Genomic DNA, 21,116 nt, shown 5'->3' with positions numbered 1-21,116 from the left:
CTCTCTCTTCTTTCTTCATTTTACAAGAGGTATTGCTATAGTTCTTGATGAATTCAAACATAGATTGATCAAAGCTTAGTTCTTTGATCAAAATAATAGGGTTCTAGTCAAATGTTAACAACTGGAATCTCTATCCTTCAATGGTTTTGTAACAAATTTTTCTAGGTGGTTTTTTTTTTTTTTTTTTGCTTGAAGACAAAGGCATGCATCCCTCATTTTCTGATTTTGGATGAAATATTTGTAACCTTTGATAAGAACCCTCTAGAAATTTTTAAGTGTGAACACATAAAAAAATTGAGTGGTTTTACACAAATAGGTATCTCAGTCAAGGGTGACGGAGTTGATCAATTCCAAGGTTTCGCTAGAACAACTCTAATATTGTAAACGTCATTGGAGACCACCTGAACTTGATAAAGAAGAAGCATACCTTTCAATTTGATATATTCTTATTCAATTTGGAGATATATAGCTCCACATTCATTTGTTTGAAGATACCAACCCAACTAGCTGAGAATTTGAAAATGCAGTAATGACTTATCAGGGAGACAATGTTGTTAAATTCGTTGAAGAAAATGGGGTGTAAGCATTAGATGGGATTACCTGATTTTTGTAGAGAAGGTGTACAACCTTAAAGGTGGTCGAAGATGTCACATTCATTCGTTTGAAGGTCCCTACTCGATCAGCTAAAATTGCCAAAGAAGAATCTAAACAGTGGTTGAACGATGTGTCGTCTAAGTTAAACCTTAGAAATTAAGGTTTCAATTTGGAATTTGACAAATTTCACTTTAGTCTATGTTCTTCCAGTTGCTTTTAAATGCACCCGTAATTGTCTCTCAAGCTCTTAATTTCATTTAATTTTGCCCCTGCCAAACTCAATCATCAGCCTCAAAGTTTAACTTTATTTTTATCTGAAACCACATTAAAATATTAATTTGAAGGAAAGAAAAACATAAAAAAAATTCAAATTTTTTTAAAAGTATTTTTAAAACGCAAAAAATAAAGTACATTTTTATATAATTTTAAGGTAGTCGTTCGTATATATTGCAAGGTAATTTTTAAAATATTTTATGTTTAAAAATATATTAAAATAATTTTTTTATATTTTTTATTTTTAACATCATCATATCAAAATTATTAAAAATATTAAAAAATATCAATTTAAATATATATTTTTAAGTGAAACACACTTTAAATAATTATCCAAATGCAAAAGTTACCACATTTCCAAATTTCCAAACGTGCTTGTAAAATTTATAAATGGATTTATTTTTTTAATACTTATTTTATAAAATTTATCACCATCAAAATCTAGGGCTCTTAATTTCAGTGGGCTCCAAAACTTCAATCTGTAGAAGAGAAACCTACAGAGCTCCTACTGTAATTTCAATATTGAATAGTGAAATCCACAGAAACTGCCATTTTCTGATAGGAAGGAAGTCCTACTTCAATGCAATGTAGAGTTGCTTCACCTAAATACAGAAAGATTTCCATTGATAATGTGACAGCCACAGTTTCTCGTGTCTGGTGGCAGAAAATTAAATCCTGTCAACAAAAATAAAATAATAAAAGACGACAAGAATAAATATTTTAATTCAAATATTTATTATTGAATATTTTCTTAAATAATATCTTGATATAAAAATTCTACTCAAACAGAAAAAATACAAAAAAAAATGGTAAGCATAAATAATAAAGAATTTTTCATTCATGTATGCGGACAAGGGGTGAGATGCATTCACCATCCCATAAGCTTTATAAATTGATTCTATTTGCTATTTTACTTTAATTTTGATCACATCGGGCCTTATACTTTATTTTGGATGGATCAGATCAATTTAGGAAAAATTAGATATCACAATATCTCAAAAATCACAAAATCATAAACAATATATAATTCAGTAACCAACCATAAGCCTTTGAAAGAATAAAATATTTGAAATGAAAATAAAAAACTGGACTAGTGTATCACATAAAATTAATCAACCATTAAATATGTTAATAAATATAAAAATAAGTTAATGTGACTTGTTTGATTGAGCTAGCCAAAAGTAAAATAGTTGTCACGTTTAAATGGCGATCTAGTTACAAATATAATTTCACGCTACTATCGTTTTAACATCTACCTAACCTTAGCTTAAATGTAAAATAACATACTATCAAATGATTCAGTAAAAAAAATAGAGAGTAAAATGAAAAGATAGCAACACATTATACCAACATGAGTAATGAAAACAACCGCAATCAGTTAGCTCGGTTGAACAATTTATCTTTCTTTTTCCTTCTCTTATTCTCTTCCCAGTTGAGTCTTGATTGGGTATTAATTAACCTTCAAGTTGGAATGAATCTAGAACTAAATTAAGGAGTTATAAGAGAATTAAAGATGAAATTTAAGAAACAAATAAATATTCAAGGATGAAACTGAAAAAATACGAGCATAAGAAGAAGAAAAAAAGCAAGCTTGAGTGAATCTTTTAAATCATGGTTAATTTTTCAAACCCGCAACCCATGAAATTCTAGACCCGAGTTCAACTAAAAAACTCAATTCCCGACCAATTTAATATTGAAGGATGAAAAAAAAAATATTTTAATCTAAAAATTTGTCAAAGTAAAACAAATAGCAATTAAAAGAATAAGGATCAAATTTAACATAAAATAAAATCAAATCAAATATAGAGGCATGAAGTGGAAAAACAAATCCAAATAAGAAAAGGATTTAGCTCAAAATAAATAACAATTAAAAAATGAAGACCAAATTCGATATATGAAAAATTGGAGGATGAAATTGAAGAAAATAATAATTTTATAAATCACTTTCAATAAAAATAATAACAATTAAAAGAATATGAACCAAATCTAAAGGCTAAACAAAGTGAATGACTGATTTGAAAATTCAAAGGTCCAAGAGAGGGGAAAAAAATCATCATTGCTAAACCAAAAGTTTGTAGGCCAACTCTACCCAAGAATGGAGGGGATGCTAAGACCAGTGTTTTTAAACTCGGTCTGGTAGTCGACCCTACCCAAGGGTGAGGTCACGGGTTTTGACCGGGTCAACCCTAATTTTTTTTACAAATCAAAACGACATCATTTTGGTTAAAAAAAAGTCAACGAGTTCCAACCAGGTTTTTTATCAGGTCTTGTCGGGTCCACTCGCCGAGTCAACCAAGTTTTTAACTACCCTTATTTTTTCATAAACCCAACCCGGTTCCAGCTCCAGGTCAACTAGCAGAGCCGGATCGAGTTTTAAAACTATGGCGAAGACGATTCAAATACTACCCCATAAGCTACCATTTGAACACTTCGCTCAAGTAGTGTAGAGGCATTCTACATGCGTTGCATGCGTCAACTAATTTTTTAAAAATAATATTTTATATTTATTAAAAAATATTTTAATTCAACTTGATAATAACAAAAAACTAGGATGAAAATACAAAAAAGAAATCTTTGAATGCTTGTTAAAGAAATTTTTGTTTTGAAAGATAATGTAGTCATTTTACCATATTGTAAAAAGTGAAAAATCTAAAAAGTCCTTAGATATTAATACTAATACCATTTTCCCTTCACATCCAATAACTTTAGCTCCTATTACCATTCTTACATCCACATACGCTAAGCCCATCAAAACCATAGCTTTATTTAACAATGGAGCTCACAGAATTCTTATTTAAGAATTCTTAACCCTAAAATTCTTCCACATCATTGCTGGGTCACCCATAAAAAAACCTTGTTTTTAATAGTAATTTATTCTACTTAAAAAAGTGAAAAAGATAAATCTAATAATGAGGAATAAAAAATAAGAAAAAACCAAATTATCTATGATAGCAAGGTCATTGATTTTTTTTTTGTTGGAAATGTGAAATGATAATTACATTGTTACATGAATAATGATTTTTTTTTATATTATTATTATTATTATTATTATTATTATTTTGTTGTTATATGTCTCTGTTTTGAAGACTTGGCTTGCACATTAGTTTTCTCCGTTTCACGTTTGTCTCTAGCAAAAGTTTCTGAACTTCTAGTTTTTCTGATTTCTCTAAATGAGGAAATTTCTTTTAGAGTGTGTGTAGCAATGTGGTTGTTTTTTAAATAGTTTTTCGTGCTAAAATACATGTTAATAATTGTTTTTATTTTTTAAAAATTATTTTTGACATTAGCACATTAAAATGATTTGAAAACACTAAAAACATATTAATTTGAAGTTAAAAAAATAAAACTTTTTTAATTTTTATCAAAAATATTTTTAAAACACAGAAACAAACAGGCCAGTCTTTCTGAGTACTCGTCTCTATACCCATTTTTCCACCTGTTAGGTGTAATTTTTCCTTCAAGCTACATATGTAGGACAGTCGTGATAGCAGACCCATCCCTCACATGTATCACATTAGCAGCTACGTCCTGAGATTTTATCATTTTCCAAGCTCTAAACGTTTTTGGGTGTCTTAGTTTCCAAATCTCCTACTGATTTGACTCGGAGATTTGACTCGGAGATTGTAGCTTGGGAATTGAGCACCAGGAGGGTTCCCATTATGAATAACGCCAAATTATCTTCAAAAGTATAGGAAAAATAGTAGCTGTTAGGTGGGTTAGTTTCCAAATAATATATTTTTTTATTTTTTATTTTTAATATCATCATTTTAAAATTATAAAAAAATATTAATATAATATTAAAAAAAAACAACTTAAAAATAACATGAAAGCAGAAGGTAACTTTAATCGCTTCAACACACCCATCTTAAATGGTTTTTATCTGCCAAAACTTTTGGAGGATTTGGTGGCAATATTGTTTAAGGTATTAGTATCTGTTTTGAATTATAGTAGATATTGTTTTTTAAAGTATTTTTTTAAATATATTAAAATATTTTTTTATTTTTAATATTAATATATTAAATTAATCAAAAAATTATTAAATAATTAATTAAAAATTAAAAATTAAAAAGCTTAAAAAATATATCAAACCGTAATAACAAACGGGTTTTTAACTATAATTACAACCATAGTTTTGAAACTTAGTCCGGTTCAAAAGGTCGATCCAGGACTGGAATCGGACACGGTATAAGAAAAAGAAAAACTTGGAGTGACCCGACAACCTGGCAAGGTTTGGTCAAAAACTCGGTTGTAATTCGTTAATTTTTGTTTTTTTATCAAAATGACGTCGTTTTGATTAAAAAAAATAATTGATCTGGACGATCCAATGACCCGATTAAAAACCTAGTTGTAAATTGTTATTTTTTTTTTACTAAAACAACATTATTTTTTAAAAAAATTAACCTAAATGACTTGATGAATCGATTAAAACTTAAAACTCAAATCTTGAACCGACTGACGATGAGAACAGGTTTAACGACTATAATTACAACTACTATACTTTTCAAAAACACAATTCAACTGTAATACCGAACAGGTTATTAGCTCGATGATCACTACTCTATTTTTTTATTTGTTGCATCACGAAAATGCTGTCATCAACCACTAGTTTATCCTATTCTGAGAATATAATACAGCAGTGACTTGGAACTTGGAAGCTTCTGATGGTCAACATTTTTTTTCCTCTCTCCTACAACTTGGAGAACACAAGCTGCCCATATTTGATTGTCTTTCCCACGATGTGTTTTTTTCAATCCAATGTTGTCAGCGTACGAATTCAACCATGCCTCGTTGCATCCGCAACACGAGTTGAAGAATGGATGCCTCCCCCGACAACTTTTTTTGATAGTAAAAAAAAAAAACAACATATGGATCCAAAAATGATCAATTCTCTCAATTGGATCCAAAAGCATCCACGATTGAGTCGCATGTAGGTTTGTTATTGTTTTCTGTCTGCTTAAATTGATATTCTATACAATGAAATGACATCGTGGAGGGGAAATCATAAAAAGTTTCATGAGAAAAATGGGGAAATTACACTTTACTATTTTTTCCCCTTTCTATTCAAAGATAAACAACTAATAAATAGTGATATTAAAATTTATTTAGCCTTACCCTGACGAATAAATCAGGTTATTTATTATTCAAATTAAGTTTTAAATTAAACTAGAAAGAAATTCACTTAAAAAAGCTTAATCAATCAAACTAGGGCCATTAATAGCGATGGACTCCACAACTTTATTCTCTTAATACCAAGATATTTAACTAATTAATAAACACTCTTCAGCCGCCAAAGCTTGCTTCGTTCATAATGTCGCCGGTGACAAAAATATTTCACGTGTGGACTTGCTTAAGAAACCTTTTCTTTTTCTTTTTCTTTTTTTTTCATCATCAACTTGACGGTACCATGAACTTCACTTCTGAAGGATTAACCCAAGAAAGGAAGAAACCGTCCACTTTGAGGCTCTGGCATTGGCAGCAATGCCTTGCTGGTCAGAACACAAAATCATTGACGATATATTTTCCGATCTTTTAATTTTTGGCCATGAAAAATTGCTATTATATGTATTTTTTAAGTAGGAAATTGCAAGGATCTTTAAAGAGGATGTTGAATTATTATTTATGGTAGGTATAGTTTGGTGCGAAGTTACATTCTATTTCTAATTAATTTAGCAAATGTGAACTTAGGATATATATATATATATATATATATATATATATATATATATATATTCCGAATCATAATTAATTATCATCTACCACGTGTACGTAGTTAAAAAGAAATAAAAAAAAGAAATATTGTGTCCTTGCAAGGAGTCGTCATTCTCCACTAATGTCAATGGCATGTGGCATTGAACTTTCTTGACTAATACACGTCCCAAGATTCTCCTCGTTTCTAGGTCAAAAGATTGGAACGATCTCCGATATGAAGGTACATTGTTTCTGTAGGGTCAAGGGTGTTCCACATGTCAAAGGTTTTTAAAGTCTAGCTTGTCAGCCTGGGTAGCTATTGCTATAGTCAGCTTCCACCAAAACCACTAGCTAGATGTTTTGCCTTCTGGGGATTCTCCTCCTGTGAATGTAAAAGCCCTTGACAAAAAATCTGTGTGTTTCTTCTTCTTCTTCTACGTTTATAGTTCTTTATTTTCTCGAGGTCTTTGTAGTTCTCAAAGGTTGTAAGGAATGATCACCATGAGCAGGAGCCTTGTTATTGCTTTTTTCTTCTCCTTGTCCTATTCCTTGTTGTTTCTAGCTCCCTCTTGCCGTGCTGAGACTAATACGCTAACCAAAGGCCAATCGATTAAAGATGGTGAAACCTTGATATCTGTTGATGAAAACTTTGAGTTGGGATTCTTTAGCCCTGGAAATTCCACTTCAAGATATGTTGGTGTTAGGTATTCCAAGATTCAGGACCAGGCTGTCATCTGGGTTGCTAATAGACACAATCCAATATCTGGTACTGATGGAGTCTTGAGGATCGGTGAAGATGGGAATTTGTTGGTTGTAAATGGAAATGGAAGTTCAGTTTGGTCAAGTAATGCTCCAGTTGTGTCTAGTAACACAGCATTAATGCTTGACACTACAGGCAATCTTATTCTCTCAAGCAATAATAGTATTGGTGACACAGATAAGGCCTATTGGCAAAGCTTCAATAATCCTACCGATACATATCTGCCAGACATGAAAGTTCTTATAGGTTCTGCAGAGATTCATGCCTTCACTTCATGGAAATCTACAAGCGATCCTTCACCAGGAAACTTCACCATGGGAGTTGATCCTCGCGGAGCACCACAAATAGTGGTTTGGGAGCAATCGAGAAGAAGGTGGAGAAGTGGGCATTGGAATGCGCACATATTCTCAGGTGTGCCATCTATGGCAGCTTTAACCACTTACCGATATGGATTTAAGGTCACTCCTGGAAACGATGGAAAGTTTTATCTTACATACAATCCATCAGATCCTTCTGAATTGATGAAGTTTCAAATAACTTGGAATGGGTTTGAAGAGCAGAAAAGGTGGAATGAAAGTACGAAGGCGTGGCAAGTAATTCAATCACAGCCTTCTGAAGAGTGTGAGAAGTACAATCACTGTGGAAATTTTGGAGTCTGTACTCCATCGGGATCTCCCAACTGCAGATGTCTAGAAGGGTTTCAGCCAAGTCATCCAGATCAGTGGAGACTAGGAAATTGGTCAGGAGGATGTGAAAGAAGGTCTCCTTTACAGTGCCAGAGGAACACTAGTAATGGTGGAGAAGATGGGTTCAAAGCAGTAAGGTGCACGAAGTTGCCTGATTTTGCAGATGTGTATCAATTGTCCTCGGATGATTGCAAAAAAAGGTGTCAAAATAACTGTTCGTGTAAGGCGTATGCGCACGTCACTGGGATTCAATGCATGATATGGAATGGGGACTTGACTGATGTCCAGAATCATATGCAAAGTGGGAACACCCTGTACATGCGTCTCGCGTATTCTGAATTAGGTAGAGTGAACTCTCTCATTCTTTTGTTTTCATTATTTCTGTAGTTTATAATCAGAATTCACAGAGATGAAGATAGAATTATAGTTTCAATTATATTGTTATCATTCCAAATAAACAAGGCCTATTGACTGATCTATTAGCTCTTTCTGGGTTTAGCAACACAATGGTGGGTGGCCCCAAGACAGCACTAAATTGCAACACATGATCCAAGTTTCTGTACTTCTTCTGATCATCATTCTGTCTAAAGAAAAACCCCACAACATGCAGGAACATGGTCATGAAAAGGTTAAGATGCAGAGTCATCGTTATAGTTAGGCATATAGTAAAACTTGTTTGTCATCACAAGGGATATAATAAATCAGATGAAGAAAAAGCATATGCAATCTTGAAAGATTTTATTTAAGTTACCTTATATATTTATCTTCTGATTTGTTTCCTCAATATAGATCACAGCAGGATGTCTACGTATGTGATAGTACTGATAGTTTTGGCTGGACTGGCCTTCCTAGTCATCTGTGTATGGCTGCTGTGGATGCTCAAAAAGAAACTTAAAGGTAAGATTCTCAATTTCATGCTTATTTAAGATATCTTCGCATCTTGATCAAGATATGAGTTTCTTACTTCTGAATTTTACTCTTCAGTTTTGCCAACAGCTACCCCAGCTTCAATGTCGACAAATCATGAATTACAAGTTTATGATTTGAGCAGAAGTAAAGAGTATCCAACAGATCTTTCTGGACCTGGTGACCTTGTTATAGAAGGGAGCCAAGTAAATGGTCCAGATTTGCCAATATTCAATTTCAACTGTGTTGCAGCTGCAACAAACAATTTTTCTGATGAAAACAAGCTTGGGCAGGGGGGATTTGGCCCTGTTTACAAGGTGAATATTTTATGTTATACATGTATCAGAATACAAGAGAAGATGAATTCTAGTGCTAAAGCTTGCTATTCTTCATATTGATTACCAGGGCAAGCTTCCTGGAGGAGAGGAAATAGCAGTAAAGAGGCTTTCAAAAATCTCTGGCCAAGGCTTGCAGGAGTTCAAGAATGAAATTATTCTGATTGCCAAATTGCAGCATAGAAATCTTGTTCGATTATTGGGATGCAGCATTCAGGGTGATGAGAAGATGCTGATTTATGAATACATGCCAAATAAAAGCCTGGATTACTTCCTTTTTGGTGAGTTCTTCTTGACATTAAGTGCTTAATTGAAAAGGCTAGTTAAAGCACTGAATAATGATCTATACCAGGCTTGTTAATTGTTTCTGATTTCCTATGATAACAATAGCAGACCCTGAGAAGCAAGGGCTATTAGAGTGGAATAAACGTTTCGAAATAATTGAAGGGATCGCCAGAGGCCTTCTTTATCTCCATAGAGATTCGAGACTACGAATCATTCACCGGGACCTGAAGGCTAGTAACATTTTGTTGGACGAGGGAATGAACCCAAAGATTTCAGACTTCGGCATGGCCAGAATATTTGGGGCAAACCAAAATGAAATAAACACGAACAGAGTTGTTGGCACATAGTAAGTTTTAAATCCATGAGATGAACTGTATTCTACTCTAATCAACAATATGATTTTCCTGACCGTTTCTTTTATCTTGCAGCGGTTATATGGCACCCGAATACGCCATGGAAGGCCTATTCTCAGTGAAGTCTGATGTTTATAGCTTTGGAGTATTACTCCTAGAGATTGTCAGTGGCCGAAGGAATACTAGCTTCCGTATGACAGATCACGTTATCCTTATCGCTTATGTAAGTACATTTACAATGCTGCCTGTTTAAGCATACTATGAGATACACCAGAACCAGAAAGTTTTTGACTGCTAATTCTCCCCTTATCTGATCCAATTTCTGATGGATTGCAGGCATGGGATCTTTGGAGTGAAGGTAAAGCAATGGAGATGGTTGATCCTTCCATCCGAGATTCATGTAACCAAAACGAAGTGTTGAGATGCATACAACTCGGCATGTTGTGTGTGCAAGATTCCGCACTTCATAGACCAAACATGGCATCAGTTGTACTCATGCTGGAGAGCAGCACAACAAGCATTCCATTGCCTAGGGAACCCACTTTTACTTCTGTCAGAGCCTCTATAGATACAGAAACTTTTATGGAAGCACAAGAAATCACTTCGTCGAATGACTTGACAGTTTCAATGGTAGCAGGCAGATGATTACAATGTTTCTCTTTCTGTTGTTTTTTATTGCTTTTTTCACAGGTCTATAAAGTTAGTTCAGCTGAAAAACAGAGTCCATGTATAGGTCATTTATTAATCAACTTCGTACAAAAACAAAACTACTCTTTGTTCTTTATAAATTGATACTAGGGTTTGTTTTAATCCAACTTTTTCTATGTTCCTAGGGAGAAATTTCAACTATAAGCAACGAGGCTGTGGATTGAGAGCAGGCTAATTACAGGCTTAAGCCAAGAGCACTTTCACAAGCAGAAACTGTCACCAAAAATACTGTGGCCAATCAATCATGTGTTCAAATCAGCCAGCAATCCTTACCACTTTTTAAATGTAAATTATTCATCACCTGTATATAAAACAAAGGATATTTTAAGCTGATAGATCTTCCTACCTACTTAAGAATGTTTCATCATAGGAAATTCTATATCTGTGGCCTAGAGAAAGTTGAAAATTCTGAGGTGTAAATCATAGACCGGAAACATTTATAAATATTTTATTCTACTAGATTGAATATTCATTGCAACTAGAAGTTCAAGAATTCATCTAAAAATCATTAATGCAAGTTGTTTCATTGGACAACAAGTCATTCATGTAAAGATCCCAGATATGAAGTCACCAACACTAAAATCTACCTCAAAGCAAGAATTAAACGAAAACAGTAGATACAGCGAAAAAAACTGATATTCACTAGCATGGTTTAGATTTTGTTTGATGAATGCAAAGTTTCAAAATCTTCTGATCGCTTATCTTGCTGTGTAGCATTGATCCCTCCTGCATTCTTTCTTCATGATGGCAGATAGCGAATCAAAGCTTGCAACAGAACAAACTGCTTCGAATTCGGACCCAACCCTGCTGGGTAGAGTTACTTTTGTGAAACTTTTACTTCCTGGATCATACCAAACAAAAACGTTGGAATCACTTGAAATCAAAACCTCTCCATCCTTAGAAACCATAATTGGCTGGAGAAAGGAATTTTGCAAATTCGAAGGAAGCGAGGTCTTCGCAATTACAATCTCTTTAGTCCAAGAATCCTTGACTCCATATTCTTTCATCACCCATGTGTCAAGATTATACAAAGTCATACTGTCACATATAAAGAGACAATCTCTTAGTACTCCCAAGGTCATCTCTGTAGTATCCCTCCTGAAGCCATTCGGTGGCGACATTGGCCTAATCTTTTTGCTGTCGATATCTAAAGCACATAACAAATCAGCATCTCCATAGTCATCAAGGTTGAGAATCCAATGAAGAGCTCCATTCAGAGAAACACCAAAGAATTTCTTACAATCTGGGAATGGAATCTCCCCAATACTTTTCCACTCACTGTCTCCAAATACGCAAATTTCACCTTCTGAACGCAGAACAGAAGTAGGATAAGTAAGTTTCTTACGCGTTATTCTTAAAACCATGTAATGATTGCTTTCAGGACTAAATCCAAACCCAAGAACCGCATCCAATATCGTTTGCCCTCTCTGTTTTTCCTTCTTGCAGTTCGCAGGATTCCTGACATGTTCACCCGTCACTGGATTACAAAGGTAAAAAACTTTCTTCGAATTTTTATCAAACAAACAAAGCAAGCCGTTGCATGAGCCCACCAGTTCGACATGACAGGTGGGGAGATTGTTTTTGGTGTTTAACTTCATGACATTATTGCGAACTGAACCTGATTCGAGCTCAACCACGTAAAAATCGTTCGGAGCAAGGGCTGCAGCTTTCCTGGAAACACATGACGGTGGCGAGCGAAGGACAAGCATGGATTGAGCTCTTTCACGTTGAAATTCAGATAAGTACGAGTCCGAGAGTAAATTGCGCCAGGTCCTGCATACACACCTACATTGAATTTTGCTTTTCAAGGGGAGTTGCAAGAGAATGTCTGCGGTTATATCGTCCGGAAGCGCAGACATTGACCATTCTGCATCTTGAGCTTGGTTGCCACCATTCTTGGCTCTAGATCTTCTTCCTCTGTGGCTCTTCATGGTGATCCTATCGTAAGAAAACTCTAACATATAAATTTAAAGTTCACTGATTCTTAATAAGAATTATTTATATAGTAATCCAAATCCAAATCCAAATCCAAATAAAATTTTAAAATCTAATTAAAAAGAGTAATCAGGAAATAACCAGGACAATTTCAGGAGTTTTACTTTGCATTGGTGAAGGAATACGTTAATTCCGCAGGCCTATGGGACTTTCCTTTTTAAGTAAATTATAACCAAGTCCCTGTCGTTTTGATGATGTTGTAAGTTAGTCCCTTTTTTTTCAAATTATATTTTAGTCCCTTCTCTAAAATCTACTATCAATTATTATTTAATTTCACAAACTGGCTTCCTCCTCCTTTCAAGGATATATATATATATATATATATATATATATATATATATATATATATATATATAAAACAATTTCTAGTTATTTTTGGATTTTTTTAATCAGAATTTTATATAGTTTAAGATTGTTTAACTATTGAGAGATCCTCTTCAAATCGGGCTTCAATGTGTACAAGGACAGGTTGCATATGGGCCGATGATGGAAGCTATAGATTCCATGGAGGAATAGGCAGTGAAGTAGAGCTTCCACTTCTAGAAGAACCCCACATCTACCTAACAAATCTGACTGAAAACAACTGTTCAGCCTAAAGAAGTCTATACCCTTTCCACAGATGCAATAACAATGTCAAAATTCGAGGAAGGATAATTTCTCCTGCATCGGAGAGCCAGATTTTCGACTTGTCTATGCTTCTATACGTTAAGAGGTTTGTTAGCCTTGTGTTCTGATGGTGATGAACCCTGCATTCCGAAATGACAAATTTATGTGAATACATGACATTGTACGCTTCTTCTTGGGATTAATTTTTGTTATGCATAGACAAAGATTGCTTTATGGTATGGACATTTGATGCCATGATCTGAATTTCAGATCTATGACCAGCAACGTCGGATCTATGACCGGTAACGTAAAAGTGATGTTATGAGAACACTTTACTAATATTAAGCCTTAAAATATATATATTATATAAAAAATTCATAGCGTTTTAATATCTTTCAAAATATTATATTCTTCAAAACCAATAAATAAAAATAACATTTAAAAAATTATTATCATTAAATAAAGCAAAACAAATAGTTCATAATACTTATTACATTATTAAAATCCAAACTTAATTAAAACAATGTAATAATGGAACATCTAAGATATTAAATAAAAAACTAATAGGAAAGCCTTGCGGAATAAGTAAGACATATAGACCAAAACTGAAAAAGCAGGAACACTCAACAAAGTAACAAAGACTACAAACCTGACAAAATATTTTTTAAAAAATAAAGGGGTGAATTCAACCAACTCAGTTAGAGAATAACATTTAACACACTTCTTAGATATTAATAGTTTGTAAGTTGATATATCTTGATATAAATATACATGTTAAGCATATTAATATAAAGTTGTGGAATACATGTCACATATCATATGACACTCGAAGGTGACCACTATGGGAGGATCAGTCGCCAGAGATTGATGCCTCTCTCACCAGCTAGGTATACAAAATATTATGTACTTATAGAATAACTACTCTTCGTTAGTATGAAGTTACTAACAAATATACCAATATCAAGATATAATAGATACTCGCATAATTATCAATGCAATATATATAGTATCAAATATAATTTAGTTTAATATAATGCAAGTGGAAATTCTATAATAGATGAGTACTCAGAAAATAAAGCAACAAACATAAATATTCAATAAATTAATTAGTTGCACTCGTCATATAATCAACATACATATTTGTTTATATTACATGTATATTAAAGATTATCTCATTCACCCAAAAACAAAAGCAAAAGACAAATAGATGCGGAATTAGAGACCACTGAAGATCATTATGAGAAATGTCAGCGGAACCTATAACGGATATGAAAAACACTTAAAGAATAACTCAAAGCAATAACATAAAAGATTAAAACATTAAGTTTAGAGATCAAAACATAAATATAAAGTTGAATTGATTAACCCGATCGATTCTGAACATAACTCAAACTGATCAAACCTAACAGACCCGATAAAACTCTATGGTTGGGTCAACCTATTGACCGAAATGACCAATTGGTTTAGACCACTAACACAAGACAACAAGTCAGTTGGTTTAGACCAACCGATGGACTGGCAATAACCAACCAACTAGTCGGCCCGTTCAACCCAACTAGTTGTCTGGGATTTCCAGAATCCTGATTTTCTAGTCTTCAAATCTGCAGATAAAAAAAAATATTTTTTTCTTCAAAAACCCATAATCTAGACAACATATCAAACCGATTTTAAATAGCACTAACACCCTAAACATCAATTTAAATCCTTTAAATCATTCAATCATCAAGTCTTAATAAAATCTTGACTCTTTCTTAATCCTTCCACAAATAATTTCCTAATAAAAAAATAACAAAAGAGGGAGATACTTGTTTGTTTTTTAAAACTTTCTTAAACCAAACTTGGCGCACGTGAGCGTGCGATGTTGCGACGTTAGGATTAAGAAGTCGTCATCTAGTTGTTTAATTTGGAGTCACTAAGAGACCCGGGTGGACTAGTCTTATATGAAATTCCAAGGTAATAGGCTGATTGTGACTAGGGAATGTATTAGCACCCCTAGCATACTTTACCTGAGGTAAACTGCATTGTGTGGTCTAGATGTTGTTTAAAAGTGTTGATAGGTTTCTAATCGGTAGTCTGTTTATAGCTTAGAACAAAGATTTACACTCATGAATAAATCTGACATTTTGAATTTATTATGGACTCGTTTCTATAGGTAAATTCTTATAAGAAGAATCCATAAAGGTGCTTTGACAAGGTTCACATATCCTGGAAGACGAAAGTGCTTTCCACAACTCGTATATTGTGATGAAAAATACTCCCAATCAAAATTGGTAAATATCTAAAATAATTTTGAGAATTTTCTAGTCAACTCCTAGTACTTAAATATCAACTTACTAGTAGGTCCAATATTTATACTACAATATTGACCATTATTTTTCAGGAATTAAAATGTTTAGGGTTATTGAAATATTGGTCAAATCCTTAAAGAATTTTATAAACTTACTATAAATTTAAAAACAAAATGCAAAAAAAAAAAAAAAACACAAAAAATTTCTAAAATAATCCTAAAAATATTTTATCTCCTTTGTATAAATAAAATGCATTTTTCTTTTTGTAAGCATTTTGTTCTATGCAACAAGAAAAAAAACATTTTTGATTTTATTTTTATTATTTATTTATGTAAGGGCATGTTTGGCAAAACTATCTTTTATTTCCCTATAAAATTGCCAAAATAAACTTAAGGATGTGTTTTCCAAACACTCTCTTAGGGAAAAAAAATCCTTAACAAAAAGTTGTCCAAACAAATAAAACCTTAAGCACTTAACTCAAAATAAAACTAAACAGGTTGACCCAAAGAAGTTGATTCAACTATGAACCGAACCAAAAACCAAGGTTTGACCTAAAAACTAAACCATAACAAAGGTTTAAACTGAAAAAAAAAATCAAAGTTGAAAATTATCACAAAACATAACAATTTTCATAGAAAAACAGATCAAGCACTCAAATTGTGAAGAACACAATGAACATTCATCAAGAACCCAACAAACACAAATCTCTATCTAGACAAGTTTTCATGCAATCAAGGGCAGGGTTTTATTCAAATTCATGCAAGGATTCATAATTTAGCATCTATTCACTTCGATTATCAAAGAATTAATATGATTTTTTCAAAATGGGTTTTGCTTCAAAATCAAAACTCTAGGATAAAAACCTCCAAAAACATGTTATTGATGCAAATAAACTCTAATTACCTACTAGTCAAGTTACTTGAATGGTTTAGTGTGAATAAATTACACCAAAGCTGATCCAAATCATAGAACAATATTTTTTTCCAAGAACATGAAGAAACCGAACCCAACAACCTAGAAATTCTCAACCTACTGTTAAACCTAGAACTAGCTTCTTAGTCTTTTGAAACATGTTGCTTTTAATCCTCACAAAACACATTACCAATACTAAGTATAGTTGAATCCAAAGAACAAACAAATAACATCAAATCATCAATAACATGCATGGAGTTTCAAAGTTCAAAACTACCAAAGCTAAATAGAAAACATATTCATACTGTTTGGATTCAAAACTTGACATTTTTAACATCTATATGTCAAAACATATTATAATGAACCATGAACTTGCACTAAAAGACATCAAATTGATCAACATGCTTTTAAAATCTTTAACCCACAAACAAAAGTAACTTACTATTTTATTACAAAATAAATTCAAAAACCAATCAAAATACCTCAAATACATTATCATCATGCTATTAGGCTAGCATCAAAACCAAGAATCATGACTTTAATGCAAGCCTCTCTAACATATTATTGACTAAAACTAAAACAAAAACAAACTATCATAAAGAAAGCTTGAGCAATTTAAAACATGCTTAAAAAAAGAACAAAGATGAAACAAAATTTGTCGAAAAACATCAAATTATTCCAATATCAAAATCAAACCGAAAAATATAAGATAAGCTTAAACAACATCAAAAGAAGTTTAAACATAAAAAAGCATGAATATGCAGGTCATATGGACTCCACCCTTGAACTTCTACATGGTTAAATCATCTCCAAGCTTGATAGCTATGTACTGTTGTTTTCCTTATGTTTTCTTTCCTTATTTTCCTTTCATTATCTTTTACTTCTAAAGATTGTTAGACCTTATATGTTAGGCTCTTGAACCTTTACATCAGGATCTTTTCATAGTGTGTTTCTCCATATTTTCCTCTCTCTCTCTCTCTCTCATTTCTTCATTTTCAGGGTGTATTTATAGGGTTCTTAATGAATTCAAACATAAATTGATCAAAACTTAGCCCTCTGATCAAAATAAGAGAGTTTTGGACAAATGTTAACATCTTGCACCTTTATCCTTCAATGGTTTTGGGATGTTGGTTTTGTAACAAATTTTCCTAGATTTTTTATTTTTTTTTGCTTAAAGACAATGGCATGCATCCCTCATCTTCTAATTTTGGATGAAAGATTTATGACATTTGATAAGAACCCTCTGGGAATTTTTAAGTGTGAACACATAAAAAAATTGAGTGGTTTTGTACAAATAGGTATCTCTTTGAAGGCTGACTTAGTTGATCAAATTTGAAGTTTCTCTAGAGCACCTCTGATGTAAGCGTCATCAGAGACCACCTGAACTTGGTAAATGAGAAACATACATTTTGATTGGATCCATTCTTTCTCAATTTAAAGTTATTTAGCTTCACATAATCCATTTAAAGGTGCCACTTTGATTAGATGAGAAACTAAAAATGCAATAATGGCTTATCAGAGACACGATATTGTTGAGTTTGTCAAAGAAAATAGGATGTAAATGTTTGATAGGAGTAGCTAATATTTGTAAAGGGGGTATTTCTTAGTTGAATGGTGGTGGTTATAGTCACAGGACACAACATTCATTCGTCTGAAAGTGCATACTCAATTAGCCAAAACTGCCAAAGAAAAGGCTAAACAGTGGCGGAACAATGCGTTGTGTGGGTTAAACCCTAGAAATTAGGGTTTTAATTTGGGATTTGAAAATTTTCACTTCAGTCGATGTTCTTCCAATTGCTTTTAATTGCATCCTTAATTATCTCTTAAACTCTTGATTTCATTCAATTTCTCTCCTATCAAACTCAATCATCAGCCTCAAAGTTCAGCTCCATTTTTATCTTAGTTCTTGGTTTCTGATATGTGCACTTGAACCTTTAATTGGCCATTAAACTTTTAATTTTTTTCAATTTGGCCCCTGATTTGGTCAATTTTAGCCCTGCAATCATGCACCTTTTTTAGTTTTGTCATTGTTTTTGGATTTCTTCAATCAAATCTTTAATCACCCATCGAACTTCAATATTCTTACAATTAACCCCTTGATTTGTCCAATGAAACCTCCTAAAAAACCAATTAAGTCCCTATAATTTAATTTATTTCAATTAACACCCAAATTGACTCAAAAAATTGATTTTCTTGCAATCAAGTCCTTAATAAGATTAATTAGGCCTTCCAAGATTCTCATTGAGACCTTACCTATCCAAATTTGTATTTCTTCACCCCAAATAAAAATATTTTCACCAATGAGGTTTTTTGTCAATCAAAATTGAATTGTTAATCTTATATATTTTAGTCCTCCAGCTTTTCTACTTGACATTTTAATCCTTCACCATCAACTTAGGCAATCTTCTAAGCTTTATATATGTATATCCTCTTGTATTTTGATTTTATTTTTCTATTTCTTATTTTTTTTCTTTTCTTGATTTTTTATGGGGCAAAAATGAGTAATAACAAAACTAAAGCTTAAAACCAAAATCCTTGATATTTTGGGTGAAAGTTATGCTAAGGTGAAAAAAAAGGAGAAGAGAAAAATAAATTTCTTTGATAACCTTCTTTTTAATACCTATGTTATTTGGGCTGGTTTGGGCTTAACTTTGGGCTTAAGTATGATAGGCAAAGAACATGAGTTTTATAGTTTATCCAATTTGAAATGACAAGGAATATCATTACAACCTATATGTTGCTCTGATAAAGTTGTGAGTCGGATCATATTTATGTCGTCCTCAACTAAAAAGGACAACTTGATTTCCTTTTCAAATACAATAGTTTTTATTTAGAGAACTAAAAGGTTTTGTTTGAAATTGTGTTTCAAATGACGTTTCATGAAGAAAATATTTTGTTTAAAATTAATTTTTTTATATTTTGAATTGTTTTGGTATGCTGATTTGAAAAATAATTTTTAAAAAATAAAAGAAAATATATTATTTTGATGTATTTTTAAATAAAAAATATTTTAAAAAATAACTATTATCACATTTTTAAACACCCCTTGAAAATCCAGTTTTTTTGGTTCTTCAAATTTATACCAAGTTCAAAAACCTATTCAGAGGCTCGAATCTTCATTTTGCCTTGGATGTGTGTGCATGAGAGGAATCCTAGAAATTTTCTTTCGTTATTGCAAGAAAGCTATGTCTCGAAACTTCCATCATATGGTCGTAAAGGCTACACAGATCCAAGTTGACCAAAAACCTTAACAATTTCCAAAGACTTTTTTTGTCATCATAAACAAGGACTTTCCAAATGTGAATGTATAAAGTTGCTATATTTTTCTAGACATTGGACCATGTACGAATATATCCCTTCGTGTATTTATAATATACTAATTATTTAACAAATTATTAGATATAAATATAAAATACTAAGGGGAGAGCTCGTCTTTCTGATTTCAAACATGGAATCTTAGATATGTACATTGACAAATGAATAGTCCAAATGAAATGAACAAGAATTTAAGGCAGAAAATTCTATATGGTTGGTATTTGTTGAATTTTGATGGCAAGCATGTCAAAAATAAGAAAAAAAAAACATTTTGACTATTAGTTTGTAATTATGTATTATTATATTATTTCAAATATCAAAATCAATTATTAATTGTACTAAAATAGCATGAAAATGCTTATATTTTAGGCTAATTCAATGAGAAGACATTGTCAACTAGTCATTGTCGAATATTAACCTAGTCTAATGTTCTTCATAAATGGATGGGAAGGTGAGATCAACTCAGTTTTGTTGACAAATGATGAGCAAAAATAATCAAATTCAATGCTATAATTAAAATATAAAAGAATTCATGTTGTTGGTAAGCATCTGAGAAAAAAAATCTCTAACATCACAAATCTTTTGTATAACAAACGAATTGAAAAGTCTATTTGTATAAAAAAGAATTCATATTTAACTTGTCATTCTCGTTCTCTTCCATAAAAGACGACCACTTTTTAGCCATGGGGTGGGTGATACCTTTCTTCCAGCCATTTTGAGAGGGCAGCACATGCTGCTACTCAGCACTTGAGGGGATGCTTTATCACTATTTATTAATTTTTGGCTTCAATCGTTTCTTGCTCAATTTAATAATGAACTCATGTTGTTCATACATATTTTACGAATATTTTCCACTTTCTTTTAGGAAAGTTTCAGCGAAACCTCACACAAATCCTTAATGTATTACGTATAGCTTTAAATTTATTTTATAGTTTTAAATTTTCCATGTTCTAGATGGTGAATCTAATCTTTAAATATAAATTAATTAATGGTTTAATTAATAATAAATTAAATTATTTAATTCTATTTAATTATAATTATAATTTTTATTTGAACCAACATATTAAGAAACTAATGGGTCACACACATTAAAAATAATAAGTCAGAAATTAAACTGAGATTATTTAATTAAGTATAAATTGATTAAAAAATATATTTTAGAAATTAAAGGTTATAGTACAATTAATACATGTATTATATTTCTAGACTTAGAAAAATCAAGTAAGAAGTTGATTGAATTAATTTTTAAAATTATCATATATTAATATATGGATATTATTTAATGGGCAAATTAATATTTTGTTACATTAAAAAATATAATAGGAATCTCACTAATAAAAATTTTAGAGTTGAAATATTTTTAAATTAAATTAAATATTTAATTTACAAACTATCAAATATAAAAACAAAAG

General features: G+C 31.9%; 2 protein-coding genes across 3 annotated transcripts; one reads left to right on the top strand and one right to left on the bottom strand.

Moving 5' to 3' along the window:
- The first annotated feature begins 6,859 nt into the window (after window positions 1-6,859).
- Window positions 6,860-11,047, top strand: LOC133703305 (G-type lectin S-receptor-like serine/threonine-protein kinase B120). 2 transcript variants are annotated; one of them, XM_062127771.1, is made up of 8 exons: window positions 6,860-8,344; window positions 8,791-8,898; window positions 8,986-9,224; window positions 9,313-9,523; window positions 9,633-9,873; window positions 9,956-10,103; window positions 10,217-10,510; window positions 10,714-11,047. In XM_062127771.1, exons 1-8 carry the CDS (start codon window positions 7,048-7,050, stop codon window positions 10,750-10,752), a joined length of 2,577 nt encoding a protein of 858 aa, XP_061983755.1. In that variant the 5' UTR covers window positions 6,860-7,047; the 3' UTR covers window positions 10,753-11,047. The 2 variants fall into 2 exon arrangements, with proteins under 2 accessions (XP_061983755.1, XP_061983756.1); XM_062127772.1 differs by having other exon boundaries at window positions 6,862-8,344; window positions 9,636-9,873.
- A 239-nt stretch (window positions 11,048-11,286) lies between these two features.
- LOC133703641 (F-box protein At3g07870-like) lies at window positions 11,287-12,519 on the bottom strand. Its single transcript, XM_062128256.1, has one exon. It carries the CDS (start codon window positions 12,517-12,519, stop codon window positions 11,287-11,289), a length of 1,233 nt encoding a protein of 410 aa, XP_061984240.1.
- Window positions 12,520-21,116: the final 8,597 nt, after the last annotated feature.

The sequence above is a fragment of the Populus nigra genome, chromosome 9, assembly GCF_951802175.1.
Source record: "Populus nigra chromosome 9, ddPopNigr1.1, whole genome shotgun sequence".
NCBI classification, from domain to species: Eukaryota; Viridiplantae; Streptophyta; class Magnoliopsida; order Malpighiales; family Salicaceae; genus Populus; species Populus nigra.
This window is presented reverse-complemented; position numbering and strand designations above follow the sequence as displayed.

Coding starts and splice junctions, on each gene's coding strand:
- LOC133703305 (XM_062127771.1), top strand. CDS start 7,048: ATGATCACCATGAGCAGGAGCCTTGTTATTGCTTTTTTCTTCTCCTTG. Junction 8,899..8,985: donor GCTCAAAAAGAAACTTAAAG/GTAAGATTCTCA, acceptor TTTACTCTTCAG/TTTTGCCAACAGCTACCCCA. Junction 9,225..9,312: donor GATTTGGCCCTGTTTACAAG/GTGAATATTTTA, acceptor ATTGATTACCAG/GGCAAGCTTCCTGGAGGAGA.
- LOC133703641 (XM_062128256.1), bottom strand. CDS start 12,519: ATGAAGAGCCACAGAGGAAGAAGATCTAGAGCCAAGAATGGTGGCAAC.